Here is a 16,504-nt window from a genome sequence, read left to right on the forward strand (position 1 = left end):
TGTTTATATGTGCTTCTAAATCCTCCTGTTCATTTAATTTCACTTTTTCCCATTCCCACATACGGCACAGTCAGGAGCTGTGCTATGCGCTCTCCTGACTCTGCTTTCCAGGGAACAGACGTAGATACAACAATTTGAATTTCCCCATTGTAATCTGAATCAATGACTCCTGTATGTATTTGTATGCCTTTTAAACTTAAACCAGACCTTCCTAAAAGTAATCCTATTGTGCCTGCTGGCAAGGGTCCACAGACTCCTGTTGGGACCTTTTGCGGGGATTCCCCAGGCAGAAGGCTCACAGCTTTTGTGCAGCATAAATCTACTGCAGCACTACCAGCTGTGGTTGGGGACAGACGTTGTACAGGGGTGAGGGAATGGCCTGAGCTGGAAATGCCCTGGTTTAGAACGGGGCCCGGGACGGGCCCCCATGGCATTTCCTGAAATCGGGTTCCCATCTTTATCAAACGTAGAGTGACACTGATTAGCCCAATGTTTTCCTTTTTTACATTTTGGACATACTTCAGGCTCAACAATTTTCTTCTCTCCTCTATCTGGCGGCCTGACTCGCTGATTTTTTCTACATTCTTTTTAGTATGAGCATGCTTCCCACAGTTAAAATAAGCTCCGGGAAATGGAGTATTTCCTTTTTCCTCTCTCAGCCCTGCCATTGCCTGTGCTAGCAGAGTAGCTTTGTGCAGATTACCTCCGATACCATCACAGGCCTTGATATAATCAACTAAATATGCTTTCCCTCTGATAGATCGCAGAACAGCCTGGCATTCGGGATTAGCATTGTCAAAAGCTAATAACTGCAACACTATATCCTGAGCAGCCAAATCTGCAATTTTAAGAGACTCCTGTAACCGAGCTATAAAATCAACATATGGTTCTCTTGGTCCCTGTTTTATAGCACTAAAGGAAGGGTATTGTTCCCCACCTGAAGTGATTTTTTTCCCCAAGCTCTAATGCACACTCCTCTAAGCTGTTCTGTGGCATCATCCTGCATGACCACTTGTGTATCGAAACCGGCCCAGCCACCAACCCCCAAAAGTTGGTCTGCAGTTATATTAATTTGAGGTTGGGCCTGGGCATTGCGAGCAGCCTGAATGGAAGCTTCATCTGCCCACCAAGTTTTAAATTGTAAGAACTGAGCAGGAGTTAGACAAGCTTGAGTAACAGCATCCCAGTCAGTAGGTATCATTTGAGTAGAAACAGCAACATTCTTTAACGGTTCCATTACAAAAGGAGAACCTGGTCTATACTGATTTATAAATTGTTTAAATTCTTTGAGTAATTTGAAAGGAAAAGGCTCAAATGTATCTGTAATATTTTCCTGTTGATCTGTGGGGTGTGTTCTAACAGGGAACTGCCAAGCCTCTAAATCACCCTCTCGTCTAGCTTTCTGAAGTCCTACCTGAATAGAACTAAGAGTGGTCACTCGAGGTGCTGCTCGAACAGTCACTGGGACAACTACTTTTCGCCCAGTGTCCTCCAGAAAAGAAAAATCTGGAGGGTCTTTTTCTTCAAAATAATAATGAGGGGGTGCAGAAGGGTAGGGATGAACCTCTCCTTCTTTTGCTGCTGTAGCTTTAGCTGGTAAATAAACATGCTCTGTAACCTCTTCTGTTACTTTGCTATACTCTCCTTCCTCCTCATTATCAGTGTGAAAAAGTTCCAAGGGGGAACGAACCAGACCCCACACCTGTCCCACTGTTACTCTGATGCTTCCGAGCTCCCCTTCCTACTCACCATGGGGATTGTTTTAAGAGTACTCGGGTGTCCTCCAGCTAGTTTTCCATTCTAACCATCGCTCTGGCGACCCTTCAACCTGGATTTGAGGCCCCACGTTGGGCGCCACTTGATGAGACCAGCTCAGTCGGGGAGACCCTAACCCAGTGGTGCTAGAGGAATTATAGACACACACAGAAATATAGAGGTGTGAAGTGGGAATTAGGAGTCTCACAGCCTTCAGAGCTGAGAGCCCCGGACGGAGATTTACCCACGTATTTATTAACAGCAAACCAATCATTAGCATTGTTTCTAGAGATATTAAATTAACTAAAAGTATCCATTATGGGAACCAAAAGGATGGGCCGAATTAAAGGAATAGGTTGGGCTAGTTAACTGCAGCAGGAGCACGTCCTTAAGGCGCAGATCGCTCCTGCTATTGTTTGTGGCTTAAGAATGCCTTTAAGCGGTTTTCTGCCCTGGACGGGCCAGGTGTTCCTTGCCCTCATTCCTGTAAACCCACAACCTTCCAGTGTGGGCGTTAGGGCCGTTATGAACATGTTACAGTGCTGCAGAGATTTTGTTTATGGCCAGTTTTGGGGCCAGTTTATGGCCGGATTTTGGGGGGCTTGCTGCCAACATTTCACCATGTTGGTCAGGCTGGTCTTGAACTCCTGACTTCAGGTGATCTACCCGCCTCAGTCTCCCAAAGTGCTGGGATTACAGGCATGAGCCACTGTGCCTGGCCCAACTATTACTCTTACTCTTCAGCTCTAAGCAACTTTCTTAGGTTGGGATCCTAAGCAACTTTCATAGATTAGGGCCCTAAGCCCTAATCTAATGTCTGTCTCTAGATTTTTTCCTATTTCAGACACTTCATATTAATGGAACTATGTAATGTGTGGTCTTTGTGACTGGTTTATTTCACCTAGCATGATATCCTCAAGGTTCATCCATGTTGTAGTATGTGTCAGAATTTACTTCATTTTTAAGCCTGTATAATAATTCCTTGGTGCGTGTGTGTGTGTGTGTGTGTGTGTGTGTGTGTGTCTGTGTGTGTATAACTTTTTGTTTATCCATTCATTCGTTGATAGGGACTTGGGTTGCTTCTGCCTTTTGACTATTGTGAATAACGTTTCTATGAATGTGGATATAAAAACATCTTTTTCAGGCCTTGCTTTCGGTTCTTTCGGACATATTCTCAGAAGTAGAATTGCTGGATCATGTCATAATTCTATTTTTAATCTTTTGAGGAGCCATCATACTATTTTCCATAATGGCAGTACATGGTGCATTTTCCTTTTAAGAAAAACATTGTATGCTACTGCAAGATGATTATATTGAGATAAAAAGCTTTTCATATACAGTTCAATACAGTAGGAAGTTTTCTGTTGCTTCTTCTTGAGTGATTAGTGGATGAATTCCGGAGAAATGTACAGTGGATCATATGATTCCTTTCAGTTTGAGCTCATGACATTTTTCTCAAGTGTTTTTCTTGTTTTTAGCTCCTTTTTTTTTCTCCCGAGACAGTCTTGCTCTGTCTCCAGGCTGGAGTGCAGTGGTGCAATCTTGGCTCACTGCAACCCCTGCCTCTTGGGTTCAAGCGATTATCCTGCCTCCCGAGTAGCTGGGATTACAGGCGCGCACCACCACGCCTGGCTAATTTTTAGTAGAGACGAGGTTTCACCATGTTGGCCAGGCTGGTCTCGAACTCCTGACCTCGTGATCCACCCACCTCGGCCTCCCAAAGTGCTGGGATTACAGGTGTGAGCCACCACGCCCGGCCTACATTTATTTTTTAAATTTGGCCATAATACTTCTAGTAGTAAATTTGCCCACAAATTTGCTTAACTTTAAGTGTGAAAATTGAAACCACAATGTTTCAGTGTAAGTTGCCTACACTCCTGGTTTATACATGTGGTTCCATTGTGTTCTATGAACTTGTGAGGTTTTTGGAGGAAGTTGTTTAAGCCCCCATGCTTTCAGATGGATATGATGGCCTTGAATATTTTCACAGTGACCTTGGGCAAATCTGGAATCAGACCCTAGCTCCAGAATCTGAGAGTGAGCTGTGGCTGGGGGCTCTGAACTTTCAGTGACACACTTGGAGTATGTCTGAGGATAACTTTCTGTTCTAGAGGTCTAGCATGAGGCACATCCTGTGTAGAGATTGCTGTGGGTTAGGATAAGTGTTGATAAGGACAAAACCTTTTGGGAGATCCCAGAGTATAAAACTCAGAGATTTATTTGGTGACAACCTGCAAATTGATGTTTTATTTTTCTTTTGGCCTACTGTATAATTTCAAAAATTGGCCCACTTCAGAGGACACATTCTATTTTTGATAGTGAAATCCATGCATCTTTCCTTTAACCTCTTCAAGTAAAGTTAGTGATACTTTTACTTTTGGTGAAAGCATAAATATATTTTAAAACATACTATGTAAATCCTATTTTATTGAGAACTGTCACCGGAATTCTTAATTGGATTCTTCTTTCTAATTGTTATGCCTTTATTTTTTTTTCTTGCCTTAGTGCATTGACTCTAGGCCCTTTATTACAGTGTTGAATAGGATTAGTGAGAATGGACATTCTTGCCTGATTTCCTATCAAAAGTGCATTATATTAGGCTGAGGAAGTATCTTTCTATTTCCAGTTTGCTGAGTTTTCTTCATGAATGAGTATTCAAGTGGTTTTTCCACATTCATATGAGATAATCTTATGATTTTTTTCCTTCATTCTCTTAAGTTGATGAGTTACACTGACTGGTTTTCTAATGTTAAACTGCCATTGTGTGTTTCTGGAATAAAAAACACTTGATCATCATCAGGTATTATTCTTTTGAGGTATTGGTAGATTCAATTTGACAATATTTTGTTGACAGTTTTTACATATGTTCATGAGGGATGTTGCTCTGTCATTTCATTTCTTGGTATGTCTTTATTAGGTTTGGATTTAGCTGTGTTAGCTTCATAACATGAGTTGGAAAACATTTGCTCCTCCTCTGTTTTTTGAAAGAGTTTTTGCATAATTACTATTAATTCCTCTTTGACTTTTTGATGGAATTTACCAGTGAAATCATCTGGGTCTGGAGTTTTCTTTGTGGGAAGTCTTTTGACCATACATTGGATTTTTTCTTTTCTTTTCTTTTTCTTTTTTTTTTTTTGACAGACACTCTGTCATCCAGGCTGCAGTGCAGTGGCACAATCTTGGCTCACTGCAGCCTCTCCCTCCCAGGTTCAAGCAGTTCTCCTGCCTCAACCTCCTGAGTAGCTGGGATTACAGGCACATGCCACCATGCCCAGCTAATTGTTGTATTTTTGATAGAGACAGGGTTTCACCATGTCAGCTAGGGTTGTCTTGAACTCCTGATCTCAGGTGATCCACCTGCCTCAGCCTCCCAAAGTGCTGGGATTACAGGCGTGAGCCACCATGCCTGGCCAACACGGTGGATTTCTTTTTTTTTTTTTTTTTAGACAGAGTCTTGCTCAGTCACCCAGGCTGGAGTTTGGTGGCAATCTTGGCTCACTGCAACTTCTGCCTCCTGCATTCAAGTGATTCTCCTGCCTCAGCCTCCCCAGTAGCTGGGATTACAGGCACACACCACCACTCCCGGCTGATTTTGTATTTTTTGTAGAGATGGGGTTTTACCATGTTGGCCAGACTGGTCTCAAACTCCTAACCTCAAGTGATCTGCCTGCCTCGGCTTCCCAAAGTGCTGGGATTACAGGCATGAGCCACTGTGCCTGTCAACAATTGGATTTCTTTAACAGATAAGGGACTATTCAAGTTTTTATTTTTTCCTGAGTCAGTTTTGGTAAGATATGTTTTTAAAGGGATTTTTCCCATTTCATCTGACTTGTTGTATGTATTGGCATAGAGTTGTTTATAGTAGTCTCTTGTTATTCTTTTAATGTCTCTTGGGGTCTTTTCTGATAGCTTCACTTTCATTCTTGATGGACAGATATGCCATACCATTATTTTACGTAGCTGGGCTAGATGCTTTTCTGGACAGATCTCACTGCTATACTGATTGTTCTAGCACTGTGATGAACAGATATGTGCCAAGCCATTATTTTATATAGCTGGGCTAGATGCTTTTCTGGACAGATCTCATTGCTATACTGATTGTTCTACCACTATGATGTACAGATATATGCCATGCCATTATTTTACATAACTAGGCTAGATGCTTTTCTGGACAGATCTCATTGCTATACTTGATTGTTCTAGCACTACTGTTTTGCTCTTTCTGTCAGATATTTGCTGCGTACAGTAGGGCTTTTCTGTTTTTGAAATTTTCATTTTACCATTTTATTTGAAAGATCCAAGACTTATATTAATGAATCCTCACGAAAATGTAATTAAGTAAACATACACAGAAGAATTTAAAAAGGAAAGGAGTGGTTTCTTTAAAATTCACTCTTTCTACTATTTTTTTTTTAAATTTTGTTTTGGGTAATGGGATCATTTTTACCTCAGACCTCAGCATCACACAGTATACCCATGTAACACCTGCACATGTACCTTATGAATATAAAAGTTGAAATTCTATTTAAAAATTTTGTTTTGGCTTCAGTTTGGAACAGTGCAGGAACCTGATAAATGCCAGTATCTAGACCTGGGTTGTTTGATATGGTGCTGCTAGACACATGTGGCTATAGATGGAGCCCTTGAAAAGTGGCTAGTCCAAGTTGAAATGTGCTCTAACTGTAAAATATTCACTGAGGTTTGAAGACTTTGTATTAACAAAAGAATGTAACACATCTCAATTCTATCTAATAGTTACAGGTTGAAATGATAATATTTTGGACAGCCGATTAAATAAAATACATTATTAAAATTAATTTTACTTGTTTCTTTTGGCTTTTAAAAATGTGGCTCTTAGAAAAATTAAAATTGCACATATGACTTGCATTGTTTTTCCATTGTACAGCACTATTCTAGACATCGTAAAATGAATTGTTCTTCTGATCAGTCTCCCTTGAAGCAAACTTTATTAACTGAACTCAGATTTATCTTTTTTTTTTTTGAGATGGAATCTCACTCTGTTGCCCAGGCTGGAGTACAGTGGCACAATCTCAGCTCACTGTAACCTCCACCTCCTGGGCTCAAGTGATTCTCCTGCCTCAGCCTCCTGAGTAGCTGGGGCTACAGGCACATGCCATCACACCTGGCTAATTTTTGTATTTTTAGTAGAGATGGGGTTTCACTACGTTGGCCAGGCTGGTCTCGAACTCCTGACCTCAGGTGATCTGTCCACCTGGGCCTCCCAAAGTGCTGGGATTACAGGCATGAACCATCATGCGCGGCCCAGATTTATCTTAATTTGCATACTCGGATGTGTTGTTTTAAAAGTAGTGCTGTAGACTTTCTGTAAATAGGATTTAAAAACTTTTTATTGTGGATTATTTCAAATACATTTAAAAGTAATGAGAATAGTATGGTATAATGACCTATCATCAAGTTTTAACAGTAACTATCAACTCTTGGTCTCTTGGTTGATCTTGTTTCATCTTACCACCCTCCTACTCACCCCACCCCCGGCCTAGATGGCTTGGAAGCCAATAGAGTATCTTTTTAATTGCCATAGAATGAATAATTACTTAAAGTGCTAAATTCTTTTGCAAAGTGAATAACTGTCCCCTGATTTATCATGATTTGAAAAATGTGCATTAGCATGGTGGTTTACCTAAACTGAAGCATACTGATTTGAGTATTTAAAAAAGATTGATGTTTACAAAGGATTGCAAAATGTGCTTTTGATGTGTCATCAATTTTAATACCCACTTGATTTGGTTGTCCGTGAATTCCATTTCATTTGTCTAAAAATTAAACAAAACCCCAGTTCCTTTTGGAGAAAATTTTTTATAAGCAGTTTAATCATACAATACTGTAGTAATATGGCATTGTTCTAAGTCTTTATTTTAATGATTATTGTTTTCTTTTTAATAAGGTTTCTCTATACTTATTTAAAGAATTGCCTTTGTATCTTTGGCAACCTTCTGCATCTGAGATAGCGGTGATTCGGGATTGGTTACTGAATTACAACCTGACAGTGGTGAAGAATAAACTGGCCTGTGTTATTCTTGAAGGACTGAATTGGGGATTTGCTAAACAGGTATGTGTTCAAACCATTCCCTGGAGACTGGAGGTTGTACATGCATCCGTTTCAAAGAAGGATTTTCTCAAAACACTAACATTTTTGAGTACCATTTGCAAGGTCTACAAATTCTTTTAGCTATGTCAGAGTTTAGGATTTTCTCTTTAATTCTCTTTTGCAGAATGAGCAACTATTAAATGAAGATAAATTGTTCCACATTGAAAATTCTTCCCTTTTTCCTTATTCACGTGTATGTGTTTTTATTTTTTATTTTTATTTTTTTGAGACAGAGTCTTGCCCTGTCACCCAGGCTGGAGTGCAGTGTCATGATCTTGGTTCACTGCAACCTCCGCCTCCCAGGTTCAAGCGATTCTCCTACATCAGGCTTCCAAGTAGCTGGGATTACAGGTGCATGCCACCACGCCTGACTAATTTTTGTATTTTTTAGTAGAGACAGGGTTTCGCCATGTTGGCCAGGCTGGTCTCGAACTCCTGACCCCAAGTGATCCGCCTTGCCTTGGCTTCCCAAAGTGCTGGGATTACAGGCATGATCCACCGTGCCCGGCTGTATCTGTTGTTTTGTCTCTGGCTACTTTAGTTTCTCCTAATTGCCTCTTCTGCCTCTGGTTCCTTTTTCTCCTGTAATTTGTCTTGCATGTCATTGTCAGAGTTGTTTTCTGAAACATTGTGCATTGGTTAACAGTCTGAGCTCTAAGCCAGCCTGCTTGGGTTCTGATCCCAGCTCTGCCACCTTCTGGCTGTGTGACTCTGAGCAAGTTTGCTAAACTCTTTGGGCCTTGGTTGCTTATTTGTAAACATTCATGTTAATGAGCATACCTCAGTATCTCACAGGGTTGTTTTTTGTTTTGTTTTGAGATGGAGTCTCACTATGCTGCCCAGGCTGGCCTCGAACTCCTGGGCTTAAGAGAGCCTTCTGCTGAGTACCTGGGATTACAGGCACTTGCCAGTGCACACAGAGTTGTTGTAAGGATTAAACAGACGAGGAAACGCAAGATGTTTAGGATGATTCTTGCCACACATTAAGTACTCAGTAGTGTGGTTATTATTAAGGGTTTGCTCTGTAGCATGTATCTTCAGAGATCCATTTCAAGTGGTATTCACTGTTACAAAACCTTCCCTACCTCTTTACCTTGGACCTTATTTGTTAGCTCCTCCATCAAAAGATTAACATTTAAAAGGGAAAGTGGCGGAAAACTCAGCCCTTTACACCTGTCTGACAGGTTTTGTTCTGAGCAAGTCATTTAGTCCTGGAAGCCATCTTGCATCTGGACAGCATGATACCTGTTGTGCAGATGAGGAAACTGAAGCCCGGGAGCTTTTCTGCTGAGGTGTCCTTGACCACCTGGGACGGCCCATAGATTCATCGGGGCCCTCTCTCATTGACATGCTTGTAGGCAAGAGCTACAGGGAGCTGTTTTCCACCTTCACATTCTCTGGCATGTGAACAGAATCACCCATGCTCTCCTTTCGAAGAGCTGCATGAGAGTCTTCTCATGCCTTTGTTAGAGTTAGGAAAGTCATCTTTCTGAAAGGTTTAAAGCATGTATTTTTTCAGGTTGCAAAGGAAGATAGAGTAAGAAATTTGATAGGCAACTTCAGGCACCAGAAGGAATATTTTACCTGTGTTGCCGAGTGTCTTATTTAACTAATGATAGAACAGGAAAAGGGAATGTAGACATAATTTATTAAATATCTTTCTTTTTGTTTTTTTTTGAGTCAGAATCTTACTCTGTAACCCAGTGGCACGATCTTGGCTCACTGCAACCGCTGCCTCCTGGGTTCAATCAATTTTGCTGCTTCAGGCTCCCAAGTAGCTGGAACTACAGGCATGCACCACCACATTTGGCTACTTTTTGTATTTTTAGTAGAGACAAGGTTTCACCATGTTGGCCAGGCTGGTCTCGAACTCCTGACCTCAAGTTATCTGTCTGTCTTGGCTTCCCAAAGTGCTAGGATTACAGGCATGAGCCATCATGCCCAGACAGTTTATTAAATATTTTTCTGTTTAATTAACTAAGCATCTTCCTGGTTTGTGGCATTGCCCTTGACCTGAAGTGTTTGTAGAGATTCTTAGGTGGAATGGGGTATGACATTCAAAGATAACCTTTTTGGCTGGAGTAGAGGTTAAGTCAGGTTCAAACCTATCTAGGTGCAGTGTTATGGCCCTTGACAGTTTTTTGCCTATTCTCATTTTGTAGCTTCATTGTGTGGGATGTGATTTTTGGAACATTTAGCTTCTGCGTCGAAGATCCTTTTTTACTATTCTGTATAATGTTTTGACTCAAAGTTACAAAAAGAAAACAAAATCAAGGTTGTATGTTTGTGACTGTTTTTCTCTTTAAAAGGGTACCCTTCATTTGGATCAAGCAGTCCATTCTGAAGTGGCTTTAATGGTTCTTGAAGCTTACCAGAAGTACCTTGCACAGAAGCCATATGCTGGGATTCTTTCTGAAAGTATGAAGCAGGTATTTCTTTCTCTTCTGTGTTGGAAACATGAATCTTTATCTTCCCAAGACATTTAGAAATAAAGATGATAAACTTATACTATTGACCGTTAGGTATCCTAAGAACATTTCTGGCAATTTAAGATGCTATAATTGACTTCTATGGTTTGATAAAGATTCTTCTTTAAAAAATAGCCTTTATATAACTATTCTAATATTACAGGATTTGAGTTGAACTACAGTGGTGTGTTAGAGCTTGGTTGTACTGGCTCTGGAAAACTGACTTAAATTTTTAGGAACTTTGCAAGCCAGGTTATTGAACTATTGGTAGCTTAAAATTGACCATGGTGGGAATTTTTACACCACCAAAATTGGCAAGTGCTGTAAATGAGACCTCCGTCTGATGGTTAAACTTATTTATCAGCACACTATTCATTGAGTATCAACTTTTATGTCACTTTTCTTTTACATGAGCTAAGATCAGGTTCATAGAGTGACTAGTAAGTAAGCAGAAGTTGCGAGTGAGAAATTGCTTTGATATAGTGCAATAAACGTTAATTGGAGACCAGCAAGTAGAATATTCCTCTCTTTTGAGGGCATTGTTGGTCACAAAAGGAGTTGAGTGTAGGAGCTTACTGATTTAATTTGTGTTTGACTAATGTGGCTTAAAATAAATAATTGTTTTAGGTTTCATATTTGGCCAGTATTGTTCGATATGGAGAGACGCCCGAGACCTCATTTAACCAATGGGCCTGGAATTTAATCTTGAGGCTAAAACTGCACAAAAACGATTATGGAATACAGCAGAATTGTCCGGCTGTTCCCTTCTCCATCACTGTGCCTGACATGACAGAGTCACCCACGTTTCATCCTCTCTTGAAGGCTGTGAAAGCGGGCATGCCCATTGGCTGTTATCTAGCCTTATCTATGACAGCTGTGGGCCACAGGTACAGTGTTGGGCTGAACCACTAGGGTTACTGAACCTTATAGATAGTTCTAGAATTTTATCTTTCATATCCCAAGTTCTGAGGCCTCTGTCAAACCTATTGAGGAGTAATTAGGGCCAAATAATAATCCTTGATTAACAGCTTATCAAGGGGAGATGCTGCCCAAATTCACATACTTCAGATTCGTACAGGCAAGTCACCTTGTTACATTACGAAGAGAGTTCTGCTTGTCTCCTGGAGTGCATGGTTCATGTCAGCAGTAGATTCATACTCTCTTCCTCAGAATTGTGATCAAATAAAAATAATTGATCACCTGTAGTAAAATTTTTGAAAAATTGATGGCAGCCCAACTCAGGCTTCTTTTTTTTTTTTTTTAATTTTACTTTAAGTTCTAGGGTACATGTGCACAACATGCAGGTTTGTTACATAGGTACACATGTGCCATGTTGGTTTGCTGCACCTATTAACTCGTCGTTTACATTAGGTATTTCTCCTAATGCTATCCCTCCTCCCTCCCCCCACCCCACGACAGGCCCCAGTGTGTGACGTTCCGCATCCTGTGTCCAAGTGTTCTCACTGTTCAATTCCCACCTATGAGTGAGAACATGCGGTGTTTGGTTTTCTTAACTAGAGGTCCCCTTAACTGTCTAGAAGAATGAAATGCCTGAGCAGGTCATATGCCTCTCTGATAAGAGCCCATAGCTGTCTGTATGTCTTCCACTGGAGCATTTATCACACTATATCATAGTTAATCTGTTTAATTTTCTCAGAGATTCAGTTATATATAACTTCTAGGAGAGAAGTGCCCAGGAACGGCATTTGTCTTGTGTTGCCATTTTATCCCTAGTGATGAAGACTATATCTGCTGCAGTAAATAACTGAATGCATGAATGACTTCTCAGTTGGTTAAACATCCTTTTCTTTAAATATTCTTTTCTTATACATTAATCTTTTTCTAGTCTATTCATTTGTCTTCAGACTCTTTGACCTGTGCTTTCTGATTCTTGTGGTTTAGACTCACCGTAACTCTTTTTAGCATCCTCATTTCAACATCTTGTTCCGCATTAAGTGTAATTTCAGTGGGATACCAGTTGCAATCAGCTGTAGTCTTCAGCCTTGTTCTGTGAAGTTGGAGTGATACAGAATTGTTTGATAGCTTCCCTCGGGTTGTTGACAGTTTAGTTGAGATGATAGACGTAAATTATCAGCAGTACTATAGAATATAATTGCAGGCTGGATGGTATGTGGAGAACAGTGGTTCTCAACCTCTACTGTTCTTTAGATTTACTTTTGGAGCCCTTTAAAAATCCCAGTGCAGGGAAAAGGGTGAGAATCCTGGCCTAAATGGGCTGGGGGCCAGTTCTCTAGGTATCTCTAATGTACACCCTGGATTGAGAACTACTTAGAAGCTGAGCAGAAAGAATGTAAAGGAAGGAGAGATCAGTAGAGTCGATACCTTCGTGAAAGAGCTGAGTTTTGGAAAGGAGTCTAAAATTAGACAAGACGTCTACCATAGTTTGGATGTTTGTCCCCCTAAACCTCATGTTGACATTTGATCCCCATTGTTGGAGATGGGACCTGATGGGAGGTGTTTGGGTCTTGCGGGCTGATCCCTCATGAATGTCTTGGTGCCATCCTCTCAGTAATGAGTTCTTGACTTAGTTCCCATGAGAACTGGTTGTTAAAAAGAGCCTGGCACCCCGCCTCCTCCTCACTTCCTATCTCACCGTGTGATCTCTGAACCTGCCAGCTCCTATTGGCCTTCTGCCATGTGTGGAAGCAGCCTGAGGCTCTCACCAGATGCCCAGTCTTCCAGCCAGCAGAATTATGACTCAAATAAACCTTTTTTTCTTTTTTAATTGCCCAGTCTCTCGTATTCCTTTATAGCAGTGCAACATGGACTAAAACAACATCCTAGGCTAATGAGCAGAGTGATGTTGTGTTCCTGTTATAGTTACTTAGTGCCCACAGTTTGTTGAAGATGCAGCTCAAGGTCCATTTCCTGCCACGTGCAGCTCCTGTACAGTCTGAACAGCACACTCACTGTGTTTTATTGTCATTGTCTCCCCCGCTCCTCATGGACTGTTTGCTCTATGAAGGTAGGGACGTTGTCTTGTTCAATTGTGTATCTCCAGATCTTATACTTAGTAGGTATTCAACAAATGCTGGTGGGTTGAATGAATGTGGAAAGGAGAGTCAGGTGTCTGAGTGGGTAAGGGGAGAGGTGGGGAAATGATGAGGAAACACTTCTCAGTGATGCCTGTGATCCATGTTGGAGAATGGAGGTGATCAGGTGTTTGATTGGGCCAAATCAAGTAAAAGAAGGTGGAATTGATTTGGAAAAGAGGAGACCTGATAAGAGTCCTTAGGAAGACGCTCTTTATATTGTTTCCAGTAGCTCTAGTGTTATTAACAGCTTCCTGTACTTTGGGTTTCCCATCTCTAAAATGGGAGTATTAATAACATCACACTTACTTTATGAGACTTAAGTGAGTCAGAACACATGTAACATGTCTAGAACAGTGTCTAACGTGATTCTCTTGAGTGCAGTTATCTGAACTTAAGTGTTTTATGATTTCTCGAATTTCTTGTATCCATTCTGGGATTATAGCTCTTTATTCACTGATACTGCTGTGGACTGTCTCTAAAGATAATTTTTGATTTGTGCTGATTACAGAATCTTGAATGGGAGTGAGAATGAGAATGAGCATTTCCTCTCGGGGCTGATCTCTAGTGTAAAACTCCATGGTGGGCATTTGGGATTAGTTGTACTAGAATACAGAAGTAACTTAAAACAATCTTAGGTATGGGCGGAGTAGGCAGGGACGTAAGTTGTGTGTGAATATAATATTATGGACATTGTAGAGAAGAGTAGTCAGAAATTCACCCAGAATATTTCCCATCATAAAATCATTGATTTTTTTTCTGTTTATTTTCATCCATCATTTTTCCTTTGATCTTTTAAAAAAGTATGTATAATTTTATATCCTTAGTTTTTCACTTTAATATTGTAAGTAGTTTCCTTGTGGCATAACCTTTGCACAATTACTTTATTTTTTGAAATGATTTTTTTCCCCCAGAATTAAAGTGGTTATAACCAAACTGCAGAAGTAGGAAAGTGGAGAAAAAGCCACTCACTTCTGCCACTGTTGTACAATGACTATTTTGTTGTGACATTGTCAATGTATTCCCCTCCACAAATAACTTCTTTACTGGTAGTTATGATCACGAGTATAAAATTTTATGTTTTATTCCCCAGTATCTTTATAGCAGAAGTGTTTTTCCACATTGCCTTTGGTCATCATGTGTATTATTTTAAAATGATGCAATAGTATTTCCAATTGAAAGGATTTTTCTAAAATTTCCTTAAGTTATTTTCTACCTCTGAGTTTTAGAGTTAAAAATAAACCTGAAAAGCACATCTTTACATGGATCATATTTTACATTTTTTTCCATATTTGAGATTATTTTTTAAGGATAGATTCTTTGAAGTGAGGCAGAGAATAATAAACATTTTATGCCAAATTGGTTTTAGCAGAATTTTGTAGTTTATGCAGGTTGAGTATCCCTAATCTGAAAACCTAAACTTTGAAATGCTCCAAAATCTGAAACTTTGAATTCTGACATTGCACTCAAAGAAAACGTTCATTGGAGCATTTTGGATTTTGGACTTTTGGATTAGGGATGCTCAGCTTATAAGTATGATTTGAGTGTTCCAAAATCTAAGAAAGCACTTTTGGTCTCAAGCATTTCAGATAAAGGATAGTCAACCTGTACTGACAGATTAAGCTCACTTTTGAGTCTCCTCTTTGCTGTGACACCTTGCGGGAATATCCAGACAACGAGAGCCCCTGTGGTTCTCTTAGGAGAAGCTCTGTTTGAGAACAAAATATGGTAGTAGAGAGTGCTTTGAATTAGAAACGTGCAAACTGAGTTCTCATTTTGACCTTACCCTAGGAAATTATGTGAATTTGGGCATGATACTTCACCTTCCTCATCCATAAAATGAAAATACAGATTAACTTTTAAGTTCCTTTGCAATTCTAGAATTTCTGTGTGAAGATTGGGGTCTAGTATTTCTGTGTGAAGATTGGGTATAAAACATGTGCTGGAGACCTGAGATAACCCAAGGTATTGAAGGCTCATAACTCATTGGAAGAACAGAATTTTATGAACCAGCTACCTTGTATATTCATTGCCTTTCTCTTTTTCCGTAGCATTGAGAAGTTCTGTGCAGAAGGCATCCCACTGTTGGGAGTTCTGGTCCAGTCAAGACATTTGAGAACAGTGGTCCATGTCCTGGATAAGATTCTACCTTTATTTTACCCTTGCCAGTATTACCTTCTGAAGAATGAGCAGTAAGTGTGTTCCATTTGTGGCAGGAGACACTCTTAAACAGTCCAGCAAGTACAAATGACTGTGTCTTCTGACTTCTTAAGTAAAATAAAGGGAATGCTATTTCAACAGTGTATTATGGGGCAAAAATATTCTGCACCCCAGTTTAGAATGCAGGTTGATGAACAGTGATTCTAATAATGACTCCAGTTTTATTACCATGAAAGATATTTTTCCTTTTCATTTATTATAACTTTGAATTGCTTATTAAAGCTTATGAAGTATATGAAGGAGCAGTTTTTTCCCTGAGATTCTGGGAATTGTGCTTCTGATATTGAGCAGCAAATGGCTTTGCCATTGTAACAATAGAAAAGGTTGTTTTTAATTGTTTACGGTGCATATAGTGCAGTGTTGCCAACAGATAAGATGCATAGGAAGGTGGGAAGAGAACAACCTGTCTAGGGAGTAGAGAGTAAAGCATCTGGCTGGGGCCTCATGAAGAGTGATGAAGGGGGAGGTGAGGCCTCACCCCCTGTGGAGGAGCCCTGTTCTGTGGGGACATGAAGTACATCCAAAGGCACAAGGGGAGCATTACAGTTTTCCTGTTGTGTGTCTTTTCAAGCAGTATGTCTCCAACTTGCCCAAAAGAGCTTATTAAATATGGATTCCCAGGTTTCTCCCCTGGGGATTTTACTTTAGTAGGAATGGGTTAGGTTCAGGGAACTACTCACCCAACCCCTCAACCCCTTTTTAAGAATCGGCACCCTGGGCATGAGGCAGGTTTGGAAACTGAATGGTTTGGAAACATCTCTGCGTTTATTCGTGGAGGTGGGGAGTGAGGAGGGAAGAGTGGTGCCTTTGGGTCTTTCTCCTAATGCTGTTTAACTTGCATGTGTTTGTGTGTCGTGGATCTGTTCTTACACCTCTGT

At 40.3% G+C, this 16,504-nt stretch overlaps 1 protein-coding gene across 3 annotated transcripts in view; it reads left to right on the top strand.

The window, feature by feature from the left end:
- EPG5 (ectopic P-granules autophagy protein 5 homolog) overlaps positions 1-16,504 on the top strand; it is a 140,679-nt gene that overhangs the window by 46,019 nt on the left and 78,156 nt on the right. For all 3 annotated transcript variants that reach the window (XM_023207621.2, XM_023207620.1, XM_023207619.1), the window contains exons 14-17: positions 7,682-7,846; positions 10,195-10,314; positions 10,981-11,240; positions 15,458-15,598. In XM_023207621.2, coding sequence (XP_023063389.1) covers positions 7,682-7,846; positions 10,195-10,314; positions 10,981-11,240; positions 15,458-15,598 — 686 coding nt within the window. The remainder of the gene's footprint in view (positions 1-7,681; positions 7,847-10,194; positions 10,315-10,980; positions 11,241-15,457; positions 15,599-16,504) is intronic.

This window comes from Piliocolobus tephrosceles, chromosome 18 (genome assembly GCF_002776525.5).
Source record: "Piliocolobus tephrosceles isolate RC106 chromosome 18, ASM277652v3, whole genome shotgun sequence".
In the NCBI taxonomy this organism is placed as follows: Eukaryota; Metazoa; Chordata; class Mammalia; order Primates; family Cercopithecidae; genus Piliocolobus; species Piliocolobus tephrosceles.